An 18,870-nucleotide genomic window follows, 5' to 3' on the forward strand; every position below is an offset into this window, starting at 1 on the left:
TTAGTTTTACTAGTGTTTAAGAGCAGTTGGAGGCTACTGAAGGAGTGTTGTATGGCATTGAAGCTCGTTTGGAGGTTTGTTAACACAGTGTCCAATGAAGGGCCAGATGTATACAAAATGGTGTCGTCTGCGTAGAGGTGGATCTGAGAGTCACCAGCAGCAAGAGCGACGTCATTGATATACACAGAGAAAAGAGTCGGCCCAAGAATTGAACCCTGTGGCACCCCCATAGAGACTGCCATAGGTCCAGACAACAGGCCCTCCGATTTGACACATTGAACTCTATCTGAGAAGTAGTTGGTGAACCAGGCGAGGCAGTCATTTGAGAAACCAAGGCTATTTAGTCTGCCAATAAGAATGCGGTGGTTGACAGAGTCGAAAGCCTTGGCCAGGTCAATGAAAACGGCTGCACAGTACTGTCTATTATCGATCGCGGTTATAATATCGTTTAGGACCTTGAGCGTGGCTGAAGTGCACCCATGACCAGCTCGGAAACCGGATTGCATAGCGGAGAAGGTACGGTGGGATTCGAAATGGTCGGTGATCTGTTTGTTGACTTGGCTTTCAAAAACTTTTGAAAGGCAGGGCAGGATGGATATGGGTCTGTAACAGTTTGGATCTAGAGTGTCACCCCCTTTGAAGAGGGGGATGACCGCGGCAGCTTTCCAATCTCTGGGGATCTCAGACGTTACGAAAGAGAGGTTGAACAGGCTAGTAATAGGGGTTGCGACAATTTCGGCGGCTAGTTTTAGAAAGAAAGGGTCCAGATTGTCTAGCCCAGATGATTTGTAGGGGTCCAGAAAGCATGGCCAGCCGTAGCAAAATGCTTGTTGAAATTCTCGATTATTGTAGATTTATCGGTGGTGATAGTGTTTCCTAGCCTCAGTGCAGTGGGCAGCTGGGAGGAAGTGCTCTTATTTTCCATGGACTTTAGTGTCCCAAAACTTTTTGGAGTTAGTGCTACAGGATGCAAATTTCTGTTTGAAAAAGTTAGTCTTTGCTTTCCTAACTGCTTGTGTATATTGGTTCCTAACTTCCCTGAAAAGTTGCATATCGCAGGGGCTATTTGATGCTAATGCAGTACGCCACAGGATGTTTTTGTGCTGGTCAAGGGCAGTCAAGTCTGAGGAGAACCAGGGGCTATATCTGTTCTTAGTTCTGTATTTTTTGAATGGGGCATGTTTATTTAAGATTGAGAGGAAATTACTTTTAAAGAACAACCAGGCATCCTCTACTGACGGAATGAGATCTACATCTTATAGCTTGGAGGTAGAAGCTGTTAAGGATTTTTTTGGCCTTCCTCTGACACCGCCTAATATGTAGGTCCTGGATGGCAGGAAGCTTGGCCCCAGTGATGTATTGGGCCGTACGCACTACCCTCTGTAACGCCTTACAGTGATACAACCGGTCAGGATGCTCTCGATGGTGCAGCTGTAGAACTTTTTGAGGACCCATGTAAAATCTTTTCAGTCTCCTGAGGGGGAAAAGCTCTTGTCGTGCCCTCTTCACGACTGTCTTGGTGTGTTTGGACCATGATAGTTCGTTGGTGATGTGGACACCAAGGAACTTAACTCTAGACCCGCTCCACTACAGCCCCGTCGATGTTAATGGAGACCTGTTCGGCCCTCCTTTTCCTGTAGTCCACGATCATTTCCTTTGTCTTGCTCACATTGAGGGAGAGGTTGTTGTCCTGGCACCACACTGCCATGTCTCTGACCTCCTCCCTATAGGCTGTCTCATCGTTGTCGGTGATCAGGCCTACCACTGTTGTGTCGTCAGCAAACTTAATGATAGTGTTGGAGACGTACTTGGCCACGCAGTCATGGGGGAACAAGGAGTACAGGAGGGGACTGAGCACGCACCCTTGAGGGTCCCTGGTGTTGAGGATCAGCGTGGCAGATGTGTTGTTTCCTACCCTTACCACCTGGGGGCCACCCGTCAGGAAGTCCTGGATCCAGTTGCAGAGTGAGTTGTTTAGTCCCAGGGTCCTTAGCTTAGTGATGAGCTTTATGGGCACTATGGTGTTGAACGCTGAGCTGTTGTCAATGAACAGCATTGTCACATATGTGTTCCTTTTGTCCAGGTGGGAAAGGGCAGTGTGGAGTGCGATTGAGATTGCGTCATCTGTGGATCTGTTGGGGTGGTATGCGAATTGGATCTAGGGTTTCTGGGATGATGGCGTTGATGTGAGCCATTACCAGCCTTTCAAAGCACTTCATGGCTACCGATGTGAGCGCTACAGGGCGGTAGTCATTTAGGCAGGTTACCTTCACGTTCTTGGGCACAGGGACTATGGTGGTCTGCTTGAAACATGTAGGCATTAATGACTTGGTCAGGGAGAGGTTGAAAATGTCAGTGAAGACACTTGCCAGTTGTTCCGCACATGCTCGGAGTACACATCCTTGTAATCTGTCTGGCCCCGCGGCTTTGTGAATGTTGACCTGTTTTAAAGGTCTTGCTCACATCGGCTACGGAGAGCGTGATCACACAGTCGTCCGGAACAGCTGGTGCTATCATGCATGCTTCAGTGTTGCTTGCCTCGAAGCGAGCATAAAAGGCATTTAGCTTGTCTGGTAGGCTCGCGTCACTGGGCAGCTCGCGGCTGGGTTTCCCTTTGTAGTTATAGCCATACTGCTGCTAACCTCATGGTAAACTGAGATAGTCATCACTCTACTGTGAATCTGCTTTTGACAAGCTGGTGCTGGCTGACTGGTGCTGGCTGACTATTTTGACAGACTGGTGCTGCTGGCTGACTGTTTTGACCATGATGTCTCAATACACTGTTGTTCTGAAGCCTCAAAATTAAATAAAAAGCTCACAGTACACTGGTTCTCTGTGTTAGTTGGGAAAGAGCAGCCATTTTGTTGGTCGGTCCCCCAGCAGTCAGTCTCCATGGCCAACGTGGTCTCTGTTCTGCAGCAGAATCCCTCTAGGAAGTGAAGTGTGTCAGGGTCGACATATGTTCAAGCTGACCCCTGTCGCTCGCAATTAATGCAAGCCCATATGGAGCTAGAGGAGAATGGAGGCCTTTGCTGAGAGATTGTGTGTGTGTGTGTGTGTGTGAGGCGGATGCAGCACACATCTGTGGTTTTACAGGGCTGAGGTACTCCACAGGATCTGGCTGGTTCACTGAGCCTCTGTGACCTGGGGGGAGGGGAGGAGGACACAGGAAGCAGAGTGAGTAAGTGAGGCAGGAGCGGGTTACAATTTAATTACATCACTAAAAATGTCTGGGTTTGAGTCTTGGGGTGAGGTGTGTAGGTTGAATTTAATAACATCACTCAGACAGGTTAACCAAAGAGAAACAGGTGATTGTCTACCAGGACCCATACCGTCTACCCCCACCCCGCTTCACCCTGCATCACACACTGACTGGCAGTAATAAAATAATAACAGCCTCTTAACTATCAACTCACTGCAAAGGTTTATCAAATACACCAGGCCAATGTGCGGTGAAACACTGTGGATGGATATTATGAAGAAAGAGCTGAGCGGTGCTTGGTGGTAGGGCTAGAGGGAGACGGGGTTGACCTCACACACATTACAGCATGCTCTGCGGTTTCTATGGTGGGGCAACGTTTTTATCCAATAACAAATTGACTAATTAGATTTCCAGATGTCTGACTCATCCTGAAAACAGCTGTTTGTCCTCCTTCAATACGCACATGTGCGCGCACATGCGCTCGATCAGAGCCAAGAGCTCAGGCCCAGTAGTGTGCCACAGGGCCAGTGAGTGCCTGGGTTGAGGAGGGCATCCCAGAACACTGCATCGTTTACCCCCCCCCCGCACCGCGTGCTGCTCTGTGCCACCCTGCCCTGTGTCCTGACACCCCCGTTACTCTCTGCTCCGTGCCATTAGCTGCAACACATCCAGGCTCCAGCCCTACTGCTGCTGCCAACAGTTTGGAAAGTATTTCCACTAGCTGTGAGAAGAGGCACTAAATGTACATTTACATTTTAGCAGACATTTATCCAGAGCGACTTACAGTTAGTGAGTGCATACATTTTCATACTGCTCCCAGGGCTGACACACAGGACCTGCATTGTTGTTCACCCCTCCTGCTATTCCTCTCACTCTCTCCTCTCACCCCTCTCTCTCTCTTATCCTTTTCTCTTCTGTTCCTACCATGCTCCTTACCTCCTCTGTGTTCATACACTACCATTGGAGCCATTTAAACTATGACTACATGTACTCAACATCACATGTGGTGCAGTGGAACCCAGTCTTAGTGAGTCGCATGGTGTAAAGAAGGCGGGACAGTGTAGCGCTTGGAGCTGGGTCCCAGGGGACAGGGCTGAATAATAAGCCCAGGACAGGCAGGTGGACGTGGGAGGGAGCCACAGCGTTCAGTGCTCATTCATTTCAGTAAGAGAACAGGAAGATTTATTTCACCCCAGGAGACAAAAAAAGATTGTCGGAGGAGAGAGGGAATCTGAGGAAGGGGGCTAGAGGGAGGGAGTGGATGTTGGAGTCGATGCTTCAGCATCATTGCATCATTGAGTACGGTTACATGCACACAATAATGCGATTTATTGTGGATAGTCAGAATAATATAGTAGTTTCGCTAATAATCCTGATTACATGGACACATCCGAAATCAGGCTACCTGATGGCACTCTAATAAATCGCCAATCAAAATAAATGTTCTACCACAGCGACCATATTATTTTTGGGTAGCATATTTTATTCTGAGTTCGGACATCTAAAGTTTGTATGCGAAAACTACTTCTAAGATTCATACATTCAGTTGTTCCGAACTCACTTCACTCGCGCTAAAGAGGGAGGCTCACTGGGCTGGTGCTAGCACATGCGCAGATCAATACACTGCTGGCACGCCGAATTTAAGGTGTTTACATGTCCTAATAATTTGAAAGATTGCTCAGAAAACCAGGTTTTAATCAGCCTATGCTTACTTCGATTTTGACCTTACGCCGATTTAAGATAAGCAGAATAAGGTCTTTACATGACTGTTGCATAAGCTGCCTACTGCCATAATCAGTTTAATATCAAATTATTACTGTGCATGTAAACGTACTCATTGTCTGGCTCTTTGGCTCTCTCCCAGGTTTAGTCAGGCTGGCACTGAAGCAGAGTGGAGCAGAGAGTGGGAGTCTTTAAATGGCCTCTAAAAGCTCTTTCTCCTGCTCAGTGACAGTTGTTCTCTCTCCTGACCTGCAGTTTGTCTCCTGCTGCCGCCTCCTCTCGCTCTAATTTTTATTCGATTTCTCTCTGTGTGTGTGAACCTACAGCTGTCCGCTCTTGTTTTGTAATAAAATCATCTTCTGAGTTGGAGGGTGTGAGAGAAATCACATGCTGTGGTGGTCTGTACCACCCCCCCCCCCCCCCCCCCACACACACACACACACACACACACAGCTCCTCTCCAGCTGGCAAAGTGTAGCAGTGAGGTAACAAGTTACACTAACCTTGGTCCATTACACTGGAGACAGAGAGGGGAAGAGGAAAACTGAGAGACAGTTTGTGTGTGGTGGGGGGGGGGTACACAACAGGTCAGGGACAGTAAAATACATGTGTAACAGACAAGCCAGGTTTGACTGGGTGGATAACAGTAGTGACATGTTGCTGAATTGACATGTTTCCCTGAAATGGTGTTGCCTGCTTCGCAACAAACAAACGCAGGTGTGGGGACTGGCTGGCTGGCTGACAGGCTAGCTTTCACTGTGCACTGCTGGTTTCCAGCTCTAGCACAATGCTGATGTGTGTGCATGCTATGTTTGATGAGTCTACTCTTCTCCTTCAGATTGTAAGGGTTGTGGTGAACTCCCTCGGTGACTCAGAGTGAGACCCGGTGACAATGGCTACGGCGAGACACGCAGTGCTGTCCCCAGGAAGCGTTGCTCAGCCTGATCTCTTAGGGTTTTGTTCTGCTACTCTGCATTAGCTACTCTGTAATGAACATCCTATTGATTTTAGTGATCAAGGAATGTTTCAGGACTGAGGTACAATGCTGCTTTCTCTTACCCACAATACATAATCTTTCTAAATACAAAAACATTATTTTAATCCTCTCAGATTATTGAAAAATATGGGTGTGTGTATAGCACTGCAGGTTCTTTACTATTGTGGTGGGTAGATAGCCAACGCTTTGAATACAGCCTTTTGCTTTCTGTGTGGAAGGTGTGCGTGTGTTCTGTAAGCCATGCAGTGTTCTGTAAACCAGATGAGACATTCACTGTTCACACATCCAATGGGTTCTCAAAGGGGGGGAAAACCTGAGATGAGTGTGCTAGACCTATGACTAATCACATTTTATTCATCACATGCTTCGTAAACAACAGATTTAGATTAACAGTGAAATGCTTTCCAACAATGCTGAGAGAGACAATGGAGATAATCGAAAAATATTAACATGAGGAATAAATACACAATGAGTAACAATAACTTGGCTATATACACGGGGTACCAGTACTGAGTCAATGTGCAGGGGTACGAGGTAATTGAGGTAGATATGTACATACAGTTGAAGTCGGAAGTTTACATACACCTTAGCCAAATACAGTGGGGGAAAAAAGTATTTAGTCAGCCACCAATTGTGCAAGTTCTCCCACTTAAAAAGATGAGAGAGGCCTGTAATTTTCATCATAGGTACACGTCAACTATGACAGACAAAATGAGATTTTTTTTCTCCAGAAAATCACATTGTAGGATTTTTAATGAATTTATTTGCAAATTATGGTGGAAAATAAGTATTTGGTCAATAACAAAAGTTTCTCAATACTTTGTTATATACCCTTTGTTGGCAATGACACAGGTCAAACGTTTTCTGTAAGTCTTCACAAGGTTTTCACACACTGTTGCTGGTATTTTGGCCCATTCCTCCATGCAGATCTCCTCTAGAGCAGTGATGTTTTGGGGCTGTCGCTGGGCAACACGGACTTTCAACTCCCTTCAAAGATTTTCTATGGGGTTGAGATCTGGAGACAGGCTAGGCCACTCCAGGACCTTGAAATGCTTCTTACGAAGCCACTCCTTTGTTGCCCGGGCGGTGTGTTTGGGATCATTGTCATGCTGAAAGACCCAGCCACGTTTCATCTTCAATGCCCTTGCTGATGGAAGGAGGTTTTCACTCAAAATCTCACGATACATGGCCCCATTCATTCTTTCCTTTACACAGATCAGTCGTCCTGGTCCCTTTGCAGAAAAACAGCCCCAAAGCATGATGTTTCCACCCCCATGCTTCACAGTAGGTATGGTGTTCTTTGGATGCAACTCAGCATTATTTGTCCTCCAAATACAACGAGTTGAGTTTTTACCAAAAAGTTATATTTTGGTTTCATTTGACCATATGACATTCTCCCAATCCTCTTCTGGATCATCCAAATGCACTCTAGCAAACTTCAGACGGGCCTGGACATGTACTGGCTTAAGCAGGGTGACACGTCTGCACTGCAGGATTTATTGTGGTCTTGTATGTCTTCCATTTCCTAATAATTGCTCCCACAGTTGATTTCTTCAAACCAAGCTGCTTACCTATTGCAGATTCAGTCTTCCCAGCCTGGTGCAGGTCTACAATTTTGTTTCTGGTGTCCTTTGACAGCTCTTTGGTCTTGGCCATAGTGGAGTTTGGAGTGTGACTGTTTGAGGTTGTGGACAGGTGTCTTTTATACTGATAACAAGTTCAAACAGGTGCCATTAATACACCGAGTGGAGGACGAGTGGAGGACAGAGGAGCTTCTTAAAGAAGAAGTTACAGGTCTGTGAGAGCCAGAAATCTTGCTTGTTTGTAGGTGACCAAATACTTATTTTCCACCATAATTTGCAAATAAATTCATTAAAAATCCTACAATGTGATTTTTCTGGATTATTTTTTCTCAATTTGTCTGTCATAGTTGACGTGTACCTATGATGAAAATTACAGGCCTCTCTCATCTTTTTAAGTGGGAGAACTTGCACAATTGGTGGCTGACTAAATACGTTTTTCCCCCACTGTACATTTAAACTCTTCCTGACATTTAATCCTAGTAAACATTCCCTGTCTTAGGTCAGTTAGGATCACCACTTTATTTTAAGAATGTGAAATGTCTCAGAATAATAGTAGAGAGAATGATTGATTTATTTCAGCTTTTATTTCTTTCATCACATTCCCATTGGGTCAGAAGTTTACATACACTCAATTAGTATTTGGTAGCATTGCCTTTAAATTGTTTAACTTGGGTCACACGTTCCGGGTAGCCTTCCACAAGCTTCCCACAATAAATTGGGTGAATTTTGGCCCATTCCTCCTGACAGAGCTGGTGTAACTGAGTCAGGTTTGTAGGCCTCCTTGCTCGCACATGCTTTTTCAGTTCTGCCCACACATTTTCTATAGGATTGAGGTCAGGGCTTTGTGATGGCCACTCCAATACCTTGACTTTGTTGTCCTTAAGCCATTTTGCCACAACTTTGGAAGTATGCTTGGGGTCACTGTCCATTTGGAAGACCCATTTGCAACCAAGCTTTAACTTCCTGACTGATGTCTTGAGATGTTGCTTGAATATATCCACATAATTTTCCTTCCTCATGATGCCATCTATTTTGTGAAGTGCACCAGACCCTCCTGCAGCAAAGCACCCCCACAGCATGATGCTGCCACCCCCGTGCTTCACGGTTGGGATGGTGTTCTTCGGCTTGCAAGCAACCCCCTTTTTCCTCCAAACATAACGATGGTCTTTAAGGCCAAACAGTTCTATTTTTGTTTCATCAGACCAGAGGACATTTCTCCAAAAAGTACGATCTTTGTCCCCATGTGCAGTTGCAAACCGTAGACTGGCTTTTATATGGCGGTTTTGGAGCAGTGGCTTCTTCCTTGCTGAGCGGCCTTTCAGGTTATGTCGATATAGGTCTCGTTTTACTGTGGATATAGATACTTTTGTACCTGTTTCCTCCAGCATTTACACAACGTCCTTTGCTGTTGTTCTGGGATTGATTTGCACTTTTCGCACCAAAGTACGTTGATCTCTAGGAGACAAGCATCTCCTTCCTGAGCGGTATGACGGCTGTGTGGTCCCATGGTGTTTATACTTGCGTACTTATTTGTACAGATGAACGTGGTACCTTCAGGCGTTTGGAAATTAATCCCAAGGATGAACCAGACTTGTGGAGGTCTACACATTTTTTTTTCCTGAGATCTTGGCTGATTTTCTTTTGATTTTCCCATGATGTCAAGCAAAGAGGCACTGAGTTTGAAGGTAGGCCTTGAAATACAGCCACAGATACAACTTCAATTGACTCAAATCATGTCAATTAGCCTCAGAAGCTTCTAAAGCATGACATCATTTTCCTGAATTTTCCAAGCTGTTTAAAGGCACAGTCAACTTGGTGTATGTAAACTTCTGACCCACTGGAATTGTTATACAGTGAATTATAAGTGAAATAATCTGTCTGTAAACATTTGTTAGAAAAATTACTTGTCATGCACAAAGTAGATGTCCTAACTGACTTGCCAAAACTATAGTTTGTTAACAAGAAATTTGTGGAGTGGTTGAAAAACTGGTTTTAATGACTCCAACCTACGTGTATGTAAACTTCTGACTTCAACTGTATATGTAGGGATAAAATGAATAGGCAACAGGATAGATAATAAACCGTAACAGCAGTGTATGGGATGAGTCAAAAGAGTTTGTGCAAAAAGGGTCAATGCAGATAGTCCGGGTAGCAATTGGTTAACTATTTAACTAACAATTTAGCAGTCTTATGGCTTGGGGGTGAAGCTGTTCAGGGTCCTGTTTGACTGTGGGTGAAATACTGTTTGTGTATGTGTGTGTGTGTGTGTGTGTGTGGAATGTTTCTCTCCTAAACACAGGAGAAATTAGAATATTGTAATTCCCTCAGATGTATTCATCCTGATTGGACGTTTTGATTCACCATGTTCTCCACTGTGAGTCAGACCCTGCTGCTAGCTGAGGAGAGGCCTGTCACTACCATTAGAGGAGAGGGATCACTGAGATGGATGGGAGGGGGAGAGGTATACTGTGGAAAAGTCATGGGAAGAGAAATATTGAGTAGTATGGACACATGAAGGAAGGGCGACATGGAGGGATGAGAGCAAGAGAAAGTGAGTGGGGACTGTACCATCTGTTACTCCTTATCTGCTTGATTTTGCCTGTGTAAACAGGGCTGCATGGTGGGCTCTGGGCTGGATCTCACTGAGGAGACGGCTGATCCACTTTCATTAAGGCTGAATAAGTGGACATTGACACACTAAACCCTGTCCCACCCCCCACCCTACTCTCCGAGTCCACACTAAACCCTGTCCCACCCCACTCTCTCTGTCCCATCCACACTACGTCCATGTCAGCTGACCAACATGTGTTCCTATTGATGTATTGTTAACTGCCAGTCCTGGATGATTTGCAAAGGTGGGTATTGGGACCAGGTTTGTCTGTCTGTCTGGCTAGCCGGGCTGTATTGGCCTGTCTGTGTCCGGGCTGTATTGGCCTGTCTGTGTCCGGGCTGTATTGGCCTGTCTGTGTCCGGGCTGTATTGGCCTGTCTGTGTCCGGGCTGTATTGGCCTGTCTGTGTCTGGGCTGTATTAGCGTGTTCATCCTATCTCCACCAGTGGGATTCAGACCATTTCACCTCAATCAGCCCAGTGGAGTAATGAGGCTTTGGACTTCCTGTCCATCCCCCCTTCCCCCGGGTCATATCCTGAATCTGCCTGCATCCACTGAAGTTCCAGTGTACGCACACTGTTATTCTGATCAGGTGGACTCTGTTTCTCTTCTTCAGTCGTGTGAAGACCGGACTGACCAGTCACCACTGGTCAAGGGTGGTCGGCCTGGTTGATAAAGCCGCTTCATTGGTCCAGCTTGGGCCCTGGAACCTCCCTTTAGCTCCTGTAACCTGGAATTCACTCTGCCATTTATTTGTCTGTCAAAATAATCACACAGCCCCCCTTTTCCTGCGCCTTTAAATCGTTACATTATCTTTCTCCTTTCTGCTCCAGTTTAGTCTGATAGCATTTTGTGCTTGACAGGGCTGAATGGAAGTGGCAGTCTGTCACTTAGACATGCTCAGCTGGCTTTAGCTCTGGCAGAGTGAGTTTGTCATGAGAGAGAAGAGGAAGAGAAGCCACAGGATGATAAAGCTCTTCACATCCCTCCTTCAGTTAAATGCATTCTGTGGCGCCTGGCAGTGTGTCTCTGTGTCAGATCAACAGTGTTTTCTCTCAGGGTGTTTATGGTCGGCCGCTGGGTACAGGGGAGGGCAGGACACACACACACACACACACAGTGATGCAGCGAGGAGAAGCGAGGCAACAACCCTCTCTCCCCCTTGGTTGGCAGCCCCTAACATTTCCAAAGTCCCCAAAATGGGATAATGTTTAGGAATGCTGCTGGTGCAGATGGAAGTGCTCTGGGTCTGAGACTGGGAGCAGGAATGTGGTCGATCCCAGCATGAGGGTGTTCAAAGGGAGACCCTACGGATACGGCCCGGCATTCCAATGCGCTGAGGTAGAGGTGTAATGGGGTGATGACATTAAGCTCCTCACACACCCGTTAACCCTAGGTTCTCTCTCGGCTCCGTCCCGGTCTGAGCCCAGCAATATTCCTACTAGGAGCGGACTGAGTGACTGACTCAGCCCTGCACTCGGGAATGGACTTCTGCTGTGTCCCAGAACACTCCTTTGTAACAGGTGACTTGGTGAAATCCTTTTGGCTTTGCAACCTCCAATTAATTTGCAGCTTGTCACTTGTATCTGCAAGCTAAGTAACAGTTGGGGGGAGGAGGAGCTGTGAAAAATAGTTATTGTGCTGCGTAAGTCTGTGTGTGAAAACCCATCCTGTTACAGATACACCAGCACTGACTGAGCTATGCATCTGGGACACATTTGAAGCCGAGAGGGGGGGGGGGGGGGGGGGGACGTGTGTTATACAGTACTAACACATTTCAGCCTGATCTCAGTTGGCTCCTGGCCCACATTCTCTGGTTGATGAGATCCAGACCATCATCAGCAGGCTATTATTAGTCTGCGACGTGAACCAACGCACGCTTGTTCCTTTTGTTTTGAAAGTGGGACAACCCCTTTCCAGTGTGTGTCTGTTTTTTTTTCACTTTCTGTGAAATGAGGGGGTGTGAACTTCCTGCTTGATTAGATGGACTTAATTCCTCTTTCTCTCGGCACCAAATAGCTCAGCCAATCCTCTTACTGTACACAGGAGGTTCAGCCAATCCCCCTACAGTACACAGTAGGTTAGAAGAACAAGTCTTCTTTTATACCTCATTGCAGTGACCTTGTTTCCATAATTGTTCACCGCACAAGACATTTTTATTTTGTCATTTGTCTCACATCAGTGCCACAGACATCTCAAGAGATTGGGACTATAAGGTTCGATCTGCATTTTTGTCAAAATTGAGTTATTGACAGCCTTGTTCTGTTCAATGTTCTCCACCTGTATGTCACTCTAAATACCCCAATTCATGTTGGTAAGTTCAAAAGAATACTAGATAAAAATTGCTGACACCATTCAAATCAATGAGGGTTTGGAAATGTAAAGCCAATTATCTCAGAATCCTCTTTTTACAGATAGAACTTTATAGTCCCAAGCTCTTGATCTCTATTTATACAACCTAGATTCAAGCTTTATTCCATCCATCATGCAATGTTAGAGTTGACAGATGAAACGGAGTTGGTGTCTCTGCAGGTTATTACATTAGTCCTGGTCTTAATGGATCAGGTGGTTTTAGAGGGGAAGGGGTTTACAACGCAGTGACGTGATAACATGGAACATCTCACTACTTCATCTCACCAGCTGCTCAATAAGATCCACAGGAACCTCCACCTTCGTCCCACTACTACTCATGTTGCTCTTAAAGGGACATTTCACAATTTTTCTACTTCATATTCATCTCCAGCACCACCCCAACATCAACATACAGTAATAATAATAATAATAATAATATGCCATTTAGCAGACGCTTTTATCCAAAGCGACTTACAGTCATGTGTGCATACATTTTTGTGTATGGGGGGTCCCGGGGATCGAACCCACTACCTTGGCGTTACAAGCGCCGTGCTCTACCAGCTGAGCTACAGAGGACCACAGTCCCTTCAGAAAGTATTCACACCACTTGACTTTTTTCACATTTTGTTGTTACAGCCTGAATTAAAAATTGATTTAAATTGAGATTTTTTTGTCACTGGCCTACACCCAATACCCCATAATGTCAAGGTGGAATGTTTTTCGAAATGTTAAGACATTTCAGCTTTCCATTTCTTTATTCATTTGTTGAGTCAAGTATTCAACCCCTTTGTTATGGCAAGCCTAAATAAGTTCAGGAGTAAATATTTTCTTAACAAGTTAAAATAAGTGAATGTCTCCTGAGTGGCGCAGTGGTCTAAGGCACTGCATCGCAGTGCTAACTGTGCCACTAGAGATCCTGGTTCGAATCCAGGCTCTGTCGCAGCCGGCCGCGACCGGGAGACTCATGGGCGGTGCATAATTGGCCCAGCGTCGTCCAGGGTAGGGGAGGGAATGGCCGGCAGGGATGTAGCTCAGTTGATAGAGCATGGCGTTTGCAACGCCAGGGTTGTGGGTTCGTTTCCCAGGGGGGGGCCAGTGTGTGTATATATATATATATATATATATATATATTCACTAACTGTAAGTCGCTCTGGATAAGAGCGTCTGCTAAATGACTAAAATGTAAATGTAAGTTTAATGGACTCACTCTGTGCAATAAGTGTTTGACATGAGTTTTGAATGACTACCTCATCTCTGTATCCCACACATACAATTATCTGTAATGTCCCTCAGTCGAGCACTGAATTTCAAACACATATTCAATCACAAAGACCAGGGAGGTTTTCAATGCCTCGCAAAGAATGGCACCTATTGGCAGATGAGTAAAAAACAAGCAGACATTGAATATGCCTTTGAGCATGGGAAGTTGTTAATTACACTTTGGATGGTGTATGGATGCTTTTTCACTTGGTCTCAAATCGTTTTTTTATTTCCTTTTTAAGGAAACTCAGTTTCCGTAGAGAAATGGTGACTTTAAAACAGTTACACAGTTTAATGGCTGTGATAACTGAGGATGGATCAACAATATTGTAGTTACTACACAATACCAACCTAATTGACAGAGTGAAAAAAAAAAAAAGGAAGCCTGTAAAAAATAACAATATTCCAAAACATGCATCCTATTTGCAACAAGGCACTAAAGTAATACTGCAAAAAATGGAATGGAGCTAAGCACAGGCAAAATCCCAGAGGAAAACCTGGTTCGGTCTGCTTTCCACCAGATGCTGGGAGATGAATTCACCTTTCAGCAGGACAATTACCTAAAACACAAAGACAAATCTATGCTGGCATTGCTTACCAAAAAGACAGTGAATGTTCCTGAGTGGCCGAGTTAGTTTGGACTTATCTACTTGTAAATCTATGGCAAGACCTGAGAATGGTTGTCTATCAATGATCAACATCCAATTTGACAGCGCTTGAAACACTTTGAAAATAATAATGGTCAAATGTTGCACAAGACTTACGGACTTACCCAGAAAGACTCACAGCTGTAATTAATTGCTGTGAAAGGTGTCCTACAAAGTATTGACTCAGGAGTGTGAATACTTTATGTAAATTAGATATTTCTGTATTTTTCAATAAATTAGTAAACATTTCTAAAAACATGTTTTCACTTTGTCATAATGTGTGTGTGTGTGTGTGTGTGTGTGTGTGTGTGTGTGTGTGTGTGTGTGTGTGTGTGTGTGTGTGTAAAAAAATTAATAAAAAATTATCCGTTTTGAATTCAGGCTGTAACACAACAAAATGTGCAATAAGTCAAGGGGTATGAATAATTTCTGAAGGCACTGTGTGAAAATGGCGTTTCTATGTTTTGTAGTAAAAATGATAGAGAAGTGTTTCCAATGCCAACCAATTAGTAGACAATGCCTACTCACAATTGGTCAATCACACGATGTACACCAATGTCATTGGAAGCACTTATCTTTCTCTATCTTTTTAACTACCAAATATAGAAACACACCATTTTCACATGTTGGGGTGGTGCTGGAGATTATGAATATGAAGTTGGAAAATTGTGAAGTGTCCCCTTTAAGACTTATCTACAAATGTCCATGCTTAGACCCTGGTACTAACCCTGTATAAAGAACCATTTATACAGGGTCAGCTCAGTGCTTCTAGTGTAAACAGCAGCCTCAGAACAGTCAGGTATAGACTACGCATCTTCCTGAAGCCTATTGGGGATGTTCCAGATGGTAAAGGGTTCACAAGTTGATATGGAGTTTCTTTCTGGCTTCTATTAACAGTCTCTACTGGTATGTGTTTACAGTGGGATGAGGGAGCCAGCGTGTTGTCTGATGTTGAGTGGCTCTGTCTGCTGTGACAGACGTCTGTCTACGACTACCCACCTTTAGTCTCGGTCGGGACTACCCACCTTTCCCATCCAGGCTTGTCTCAGTGGGAATGTCAAAGGAGTAGAAGTTCTTGATGTCGTTTAGAGGATCCGCCGTGTGTCTTTCTGTTCGCAGTATTTGCCAAGGTGGAGCGCTGTGGTATAAAAGGTAGTGTGTTCTGAGTCCCTTTGGGGCCCCTAAAACGTGTGTGTGTGTGTGTTGCAGAGCGTGCTGTGTGCCCGTCGGCCTGCTCAAGTAGAGACACAAAGGCCCCAGCTCTCATTAGCAGGCTGTGGGTTCCCTGCGGGAGGGGAGGGTGTCAGCGGGCGGGGGGGTGTCAGCTCAGTGCTGCGTGTTGTCTCTGTGGTGGTGCCAGCTCTCATCTGAGCCCCGCCTCTGCTCTACTCTACTCTGCCAGCAGCCCGACTCTCCCTCTCTGAAGAGGCCTGGCATCCCTCCGTCAGTCAGTCAGCCCCCTCCACGGCCTGCTGCCTGCCTAACTACCCACTCATGCGTCTCTGCTTGTCTCTCTGCCTACCCATGTCAGTCAGTCTGTCGGTCGTGACATTTGACAGAAAACTGGCTTTACTTACAGCGAAGGCACGATATCAATGTTGAATTTCCATACCATTTTTGGTTCGATTAACATGTGTTGTATGACACAGGAGGTCTGGGGGTTTAGAGAGGAGCTGAGACCTAGTTATGAGTCTGAGGGGTTTAGCCCTTACTAAGCAGATGGGCAGGGCTGCATGTCTGTTAAGACCAGCGATCCGCAGAATAAAGTTCCATTTTAAAAGATTTAACAGTGCTGAGTTGTTTCCGTAGAGGGTTGTGAAAACCTTTTTGACTCCTTTCGCAGTTATTTTTCTGTTGACATTTGACTTTATTGTAAAAAAAAAAACGGTTGTTGCGTCTCTTCAGGGCTCTCGGCTAATGATGTCCAGCACTCCGCAGTTTCCAACGCTGCGTCACTACATGTAGGGAGATGAGGAAATTACTCTGGCAGTCTGCCAGCCTCCAAGAGAAAAAAACAACAAAAACTTTCAGGCGAATTTTTGGTCAGCTCCCAGAGTTCAAAGCCAGAGGTGTCGGCTGTGGGTGCGTGCATGCGTCTGTGTGTGTGTGTGTGTGTATGCGTGTGTTTGTGTCAGTCGAAGCTAAGTGTAATGCGGAGTGGTGGTGCACAGCATCGGCCACACACACACACAGTCGAGAGCGTGTCGGCAGGGAAACATGGCTGTCACCCCTCCGTTTCATCAGGAGGAGAAAGTCTATGGACAGTCTAACCTCCACCAACACTTTGATTATCATGCAATATCTCCGTGATGTCCACTACTGATGATCACTACAGGGCAATTCCACAGTAACTAATGTATGCCAAAGAAAAACCATTGATTTAAAAATTAAACAAAACACAACTCTATGCACAATGACTACTTTGAAGAATTTACACAGTAAAACAATATATAATAGACTTTTACTGGAAAAACTGTGCAGATGCAAAGTTTGGTAACCTAATTATAGTACAATCTCCCTCAGTTTTATTCTGTTACCAAACTTTGTGTGTTTTGGTCAAATGTTCAGTGGAATTGTTTAAAAGTAGTCCTTGTTCATAGAGTTCTATGGTTAGTTAAACTTTGAAATCAATGGTTTTTGTTTGGTATACATTTTAAAGTGAAATATCTGAGTCAGAGTAATTCCGTTACCATGGAATTGCCCTACAGCTATTTCAGTAGAGATCCAGCTTGTTTGTTCACTCTTGTTTTAATCTAATTTCCTCATCATTAGTAGTGTTACACGTCAAACAGTAGCCTAGTACAGCTGCACTGTGTGTAGGATGCAGCGCTGTACTGTGAGGGGAAGCAGGGTTATAAGTGTTATACAGTAAATCTGCTCTGTGTAGGAAGCAGGTTATTTCTGTACTCAGACACTGGAGACCTTAATAATGAAGCATGTTGGAAAGTTAGTGTACTGTAACGGAAGTCCATGTCACCATACCATTCTTCTGTCTTTCCTGGCGGTGTACTGCTTTAAGTATCGGCGCTACATTGACCTCATTGACTGTCCATCCATAAATAGTACTGAGATGGAAGAAGGGTTATTGTCAGATAAAATGGTGCTCTAGGAAAAGGAAGCTGTGTTTAAGATGTCTGTCACCCTGGTTACAATAACATCCTATGTCTTTCTTTGTCAGCCAAAGGAAACGACTGGAATCTGTCATACTAGACAGCCATATTCTCCCTATTAATTCATTATTAGGCTTTATTGGTTCTGGGTGATTCCTCACGAATATATACTGAACAAAAACAAATGTACCATGCAACAATTTCAAAGATTTTACTGAGTTACAGTTCAGAGAAGGAAATCCGTCAATTGAAATAAATTCATTAGGCCCTAATCTATGGATTTCACATGACTGGGCAGGGGCGCAGCCATGGGTGGGTCTGGGAGGGCATAGGCCTACCAACTGGGGAGCCAGGTCCAGCCAATCAGAATGAATCTTTCCTGACAAAAGGGCTTTATTACAGACAGAAATACTCCTCAGCACCTCCCTTCCCCCTCCTCAAACAATCTCGCAGGTGAAGAAGCCGGATGTGGAGGTCCTGGGCTGGAGTGGTTACACGTGGCCTGCAGTTGTGAGGCCGGTTGGATGTACTGCCAAATTCTCTAAAACGACGTTGGAGGCAGTTTTTGGTAGAGAAATTAACATTCAAATCCGGCAACGGCTCTGTTGGACATTCCTGCAGTCAGCATGCCAATTGCACACTCCCTCAACTTGAGACATCTGTGGCATTGTGTTGTGTGACAAAACTGCACATTTTAGTGGCCTTTTATTGTCCACAGAACAAGGTGCACCTGTGTAATGATCATGCTGTTTAATCAGCTTATTGATATGCCACACCTGTCAGGTGGATGGATTAACTTGGCAAAGGAGAAATGCTCACAAACAGGAGAAATAAGCTTGTTGTGCGTATGGAACATCTCTGGCATATTTTATTTCAGCTCATGAAACATGGGACCAACACTTTTACATGTTGCATTTATATTTTTGGTAAGTATGAACAAATATAAATAGGAAATATGTTAAATGCTTCTTCCAAAGGACCCTTATATGGATAAAACTTTGTGAAAATCAAAAATATCATGGTTTTGTTCTAGTTTCGTGAGGAATCACCTTTCTGTCTTCTGTGGGTCATGGTTATGTTGTGAGAAACATGGTGCATTTTGTGCTACTTGTAATGCTTTGCTATGTTATGCTAATGTAGCGTGTTATGCTTATGCTAACATGTAGTCATCTACTATGCTGTGTTATGGTAAGATCCTAATGCTAACCAGTTGTCCTGTGTTTTTAGGATGACATAGATGGGATCCCCTGGTCAGAGGAGAGGGATGTAAGGAAGGTGCTCTATCTCTCCCTGAAGGAGTTCAAGACTGCTCAGAAAAGGCAGCTTGGAGATGGAACCAAATACACGAATGGTGAGTTTCCTCAGGGACCCTTTTCTCTGCAACACT

At 44.8% G+C, this 18,870-nt stretch overlaps 1 protein-coding gene across 1 annotated transcript in view; it reads left to right on the forward strand.

The window, feature by feature from the left end:
• LOC311132426 (protein Jumonji-like) overlaps positions 1 to 18,870 on the forward strand; it is a 90,875-nt gene that overhangs the window by 29,956 nt on the left and 42,049 nt on the right. Inside the window, exon 2 of the mRNA XM_084165718.1 lies at positions 18,711 to 18,834. Within this exon, the coding sequence (XP_084021844.1) occupies positions 18,711 to 18,834 (124 nt within the window). The remainder of the gene's footprint in view (positions 1 to 18,710; positions 18,835 to 18,870) is intronic.

The sequence above is a fragment of the Coregonus lavaretus genome (genome assembly GCF_964263955.1).
Source record: "Coregonus lavaretus genome assembly, chromosome: 7".
NCBI classification, from domain to species: Eukaryota; Metazoa; Chordata; class Actinopteri; order Salmoniformes; family Salmonidae; genus Coregonus; species Coregonus lavaretus.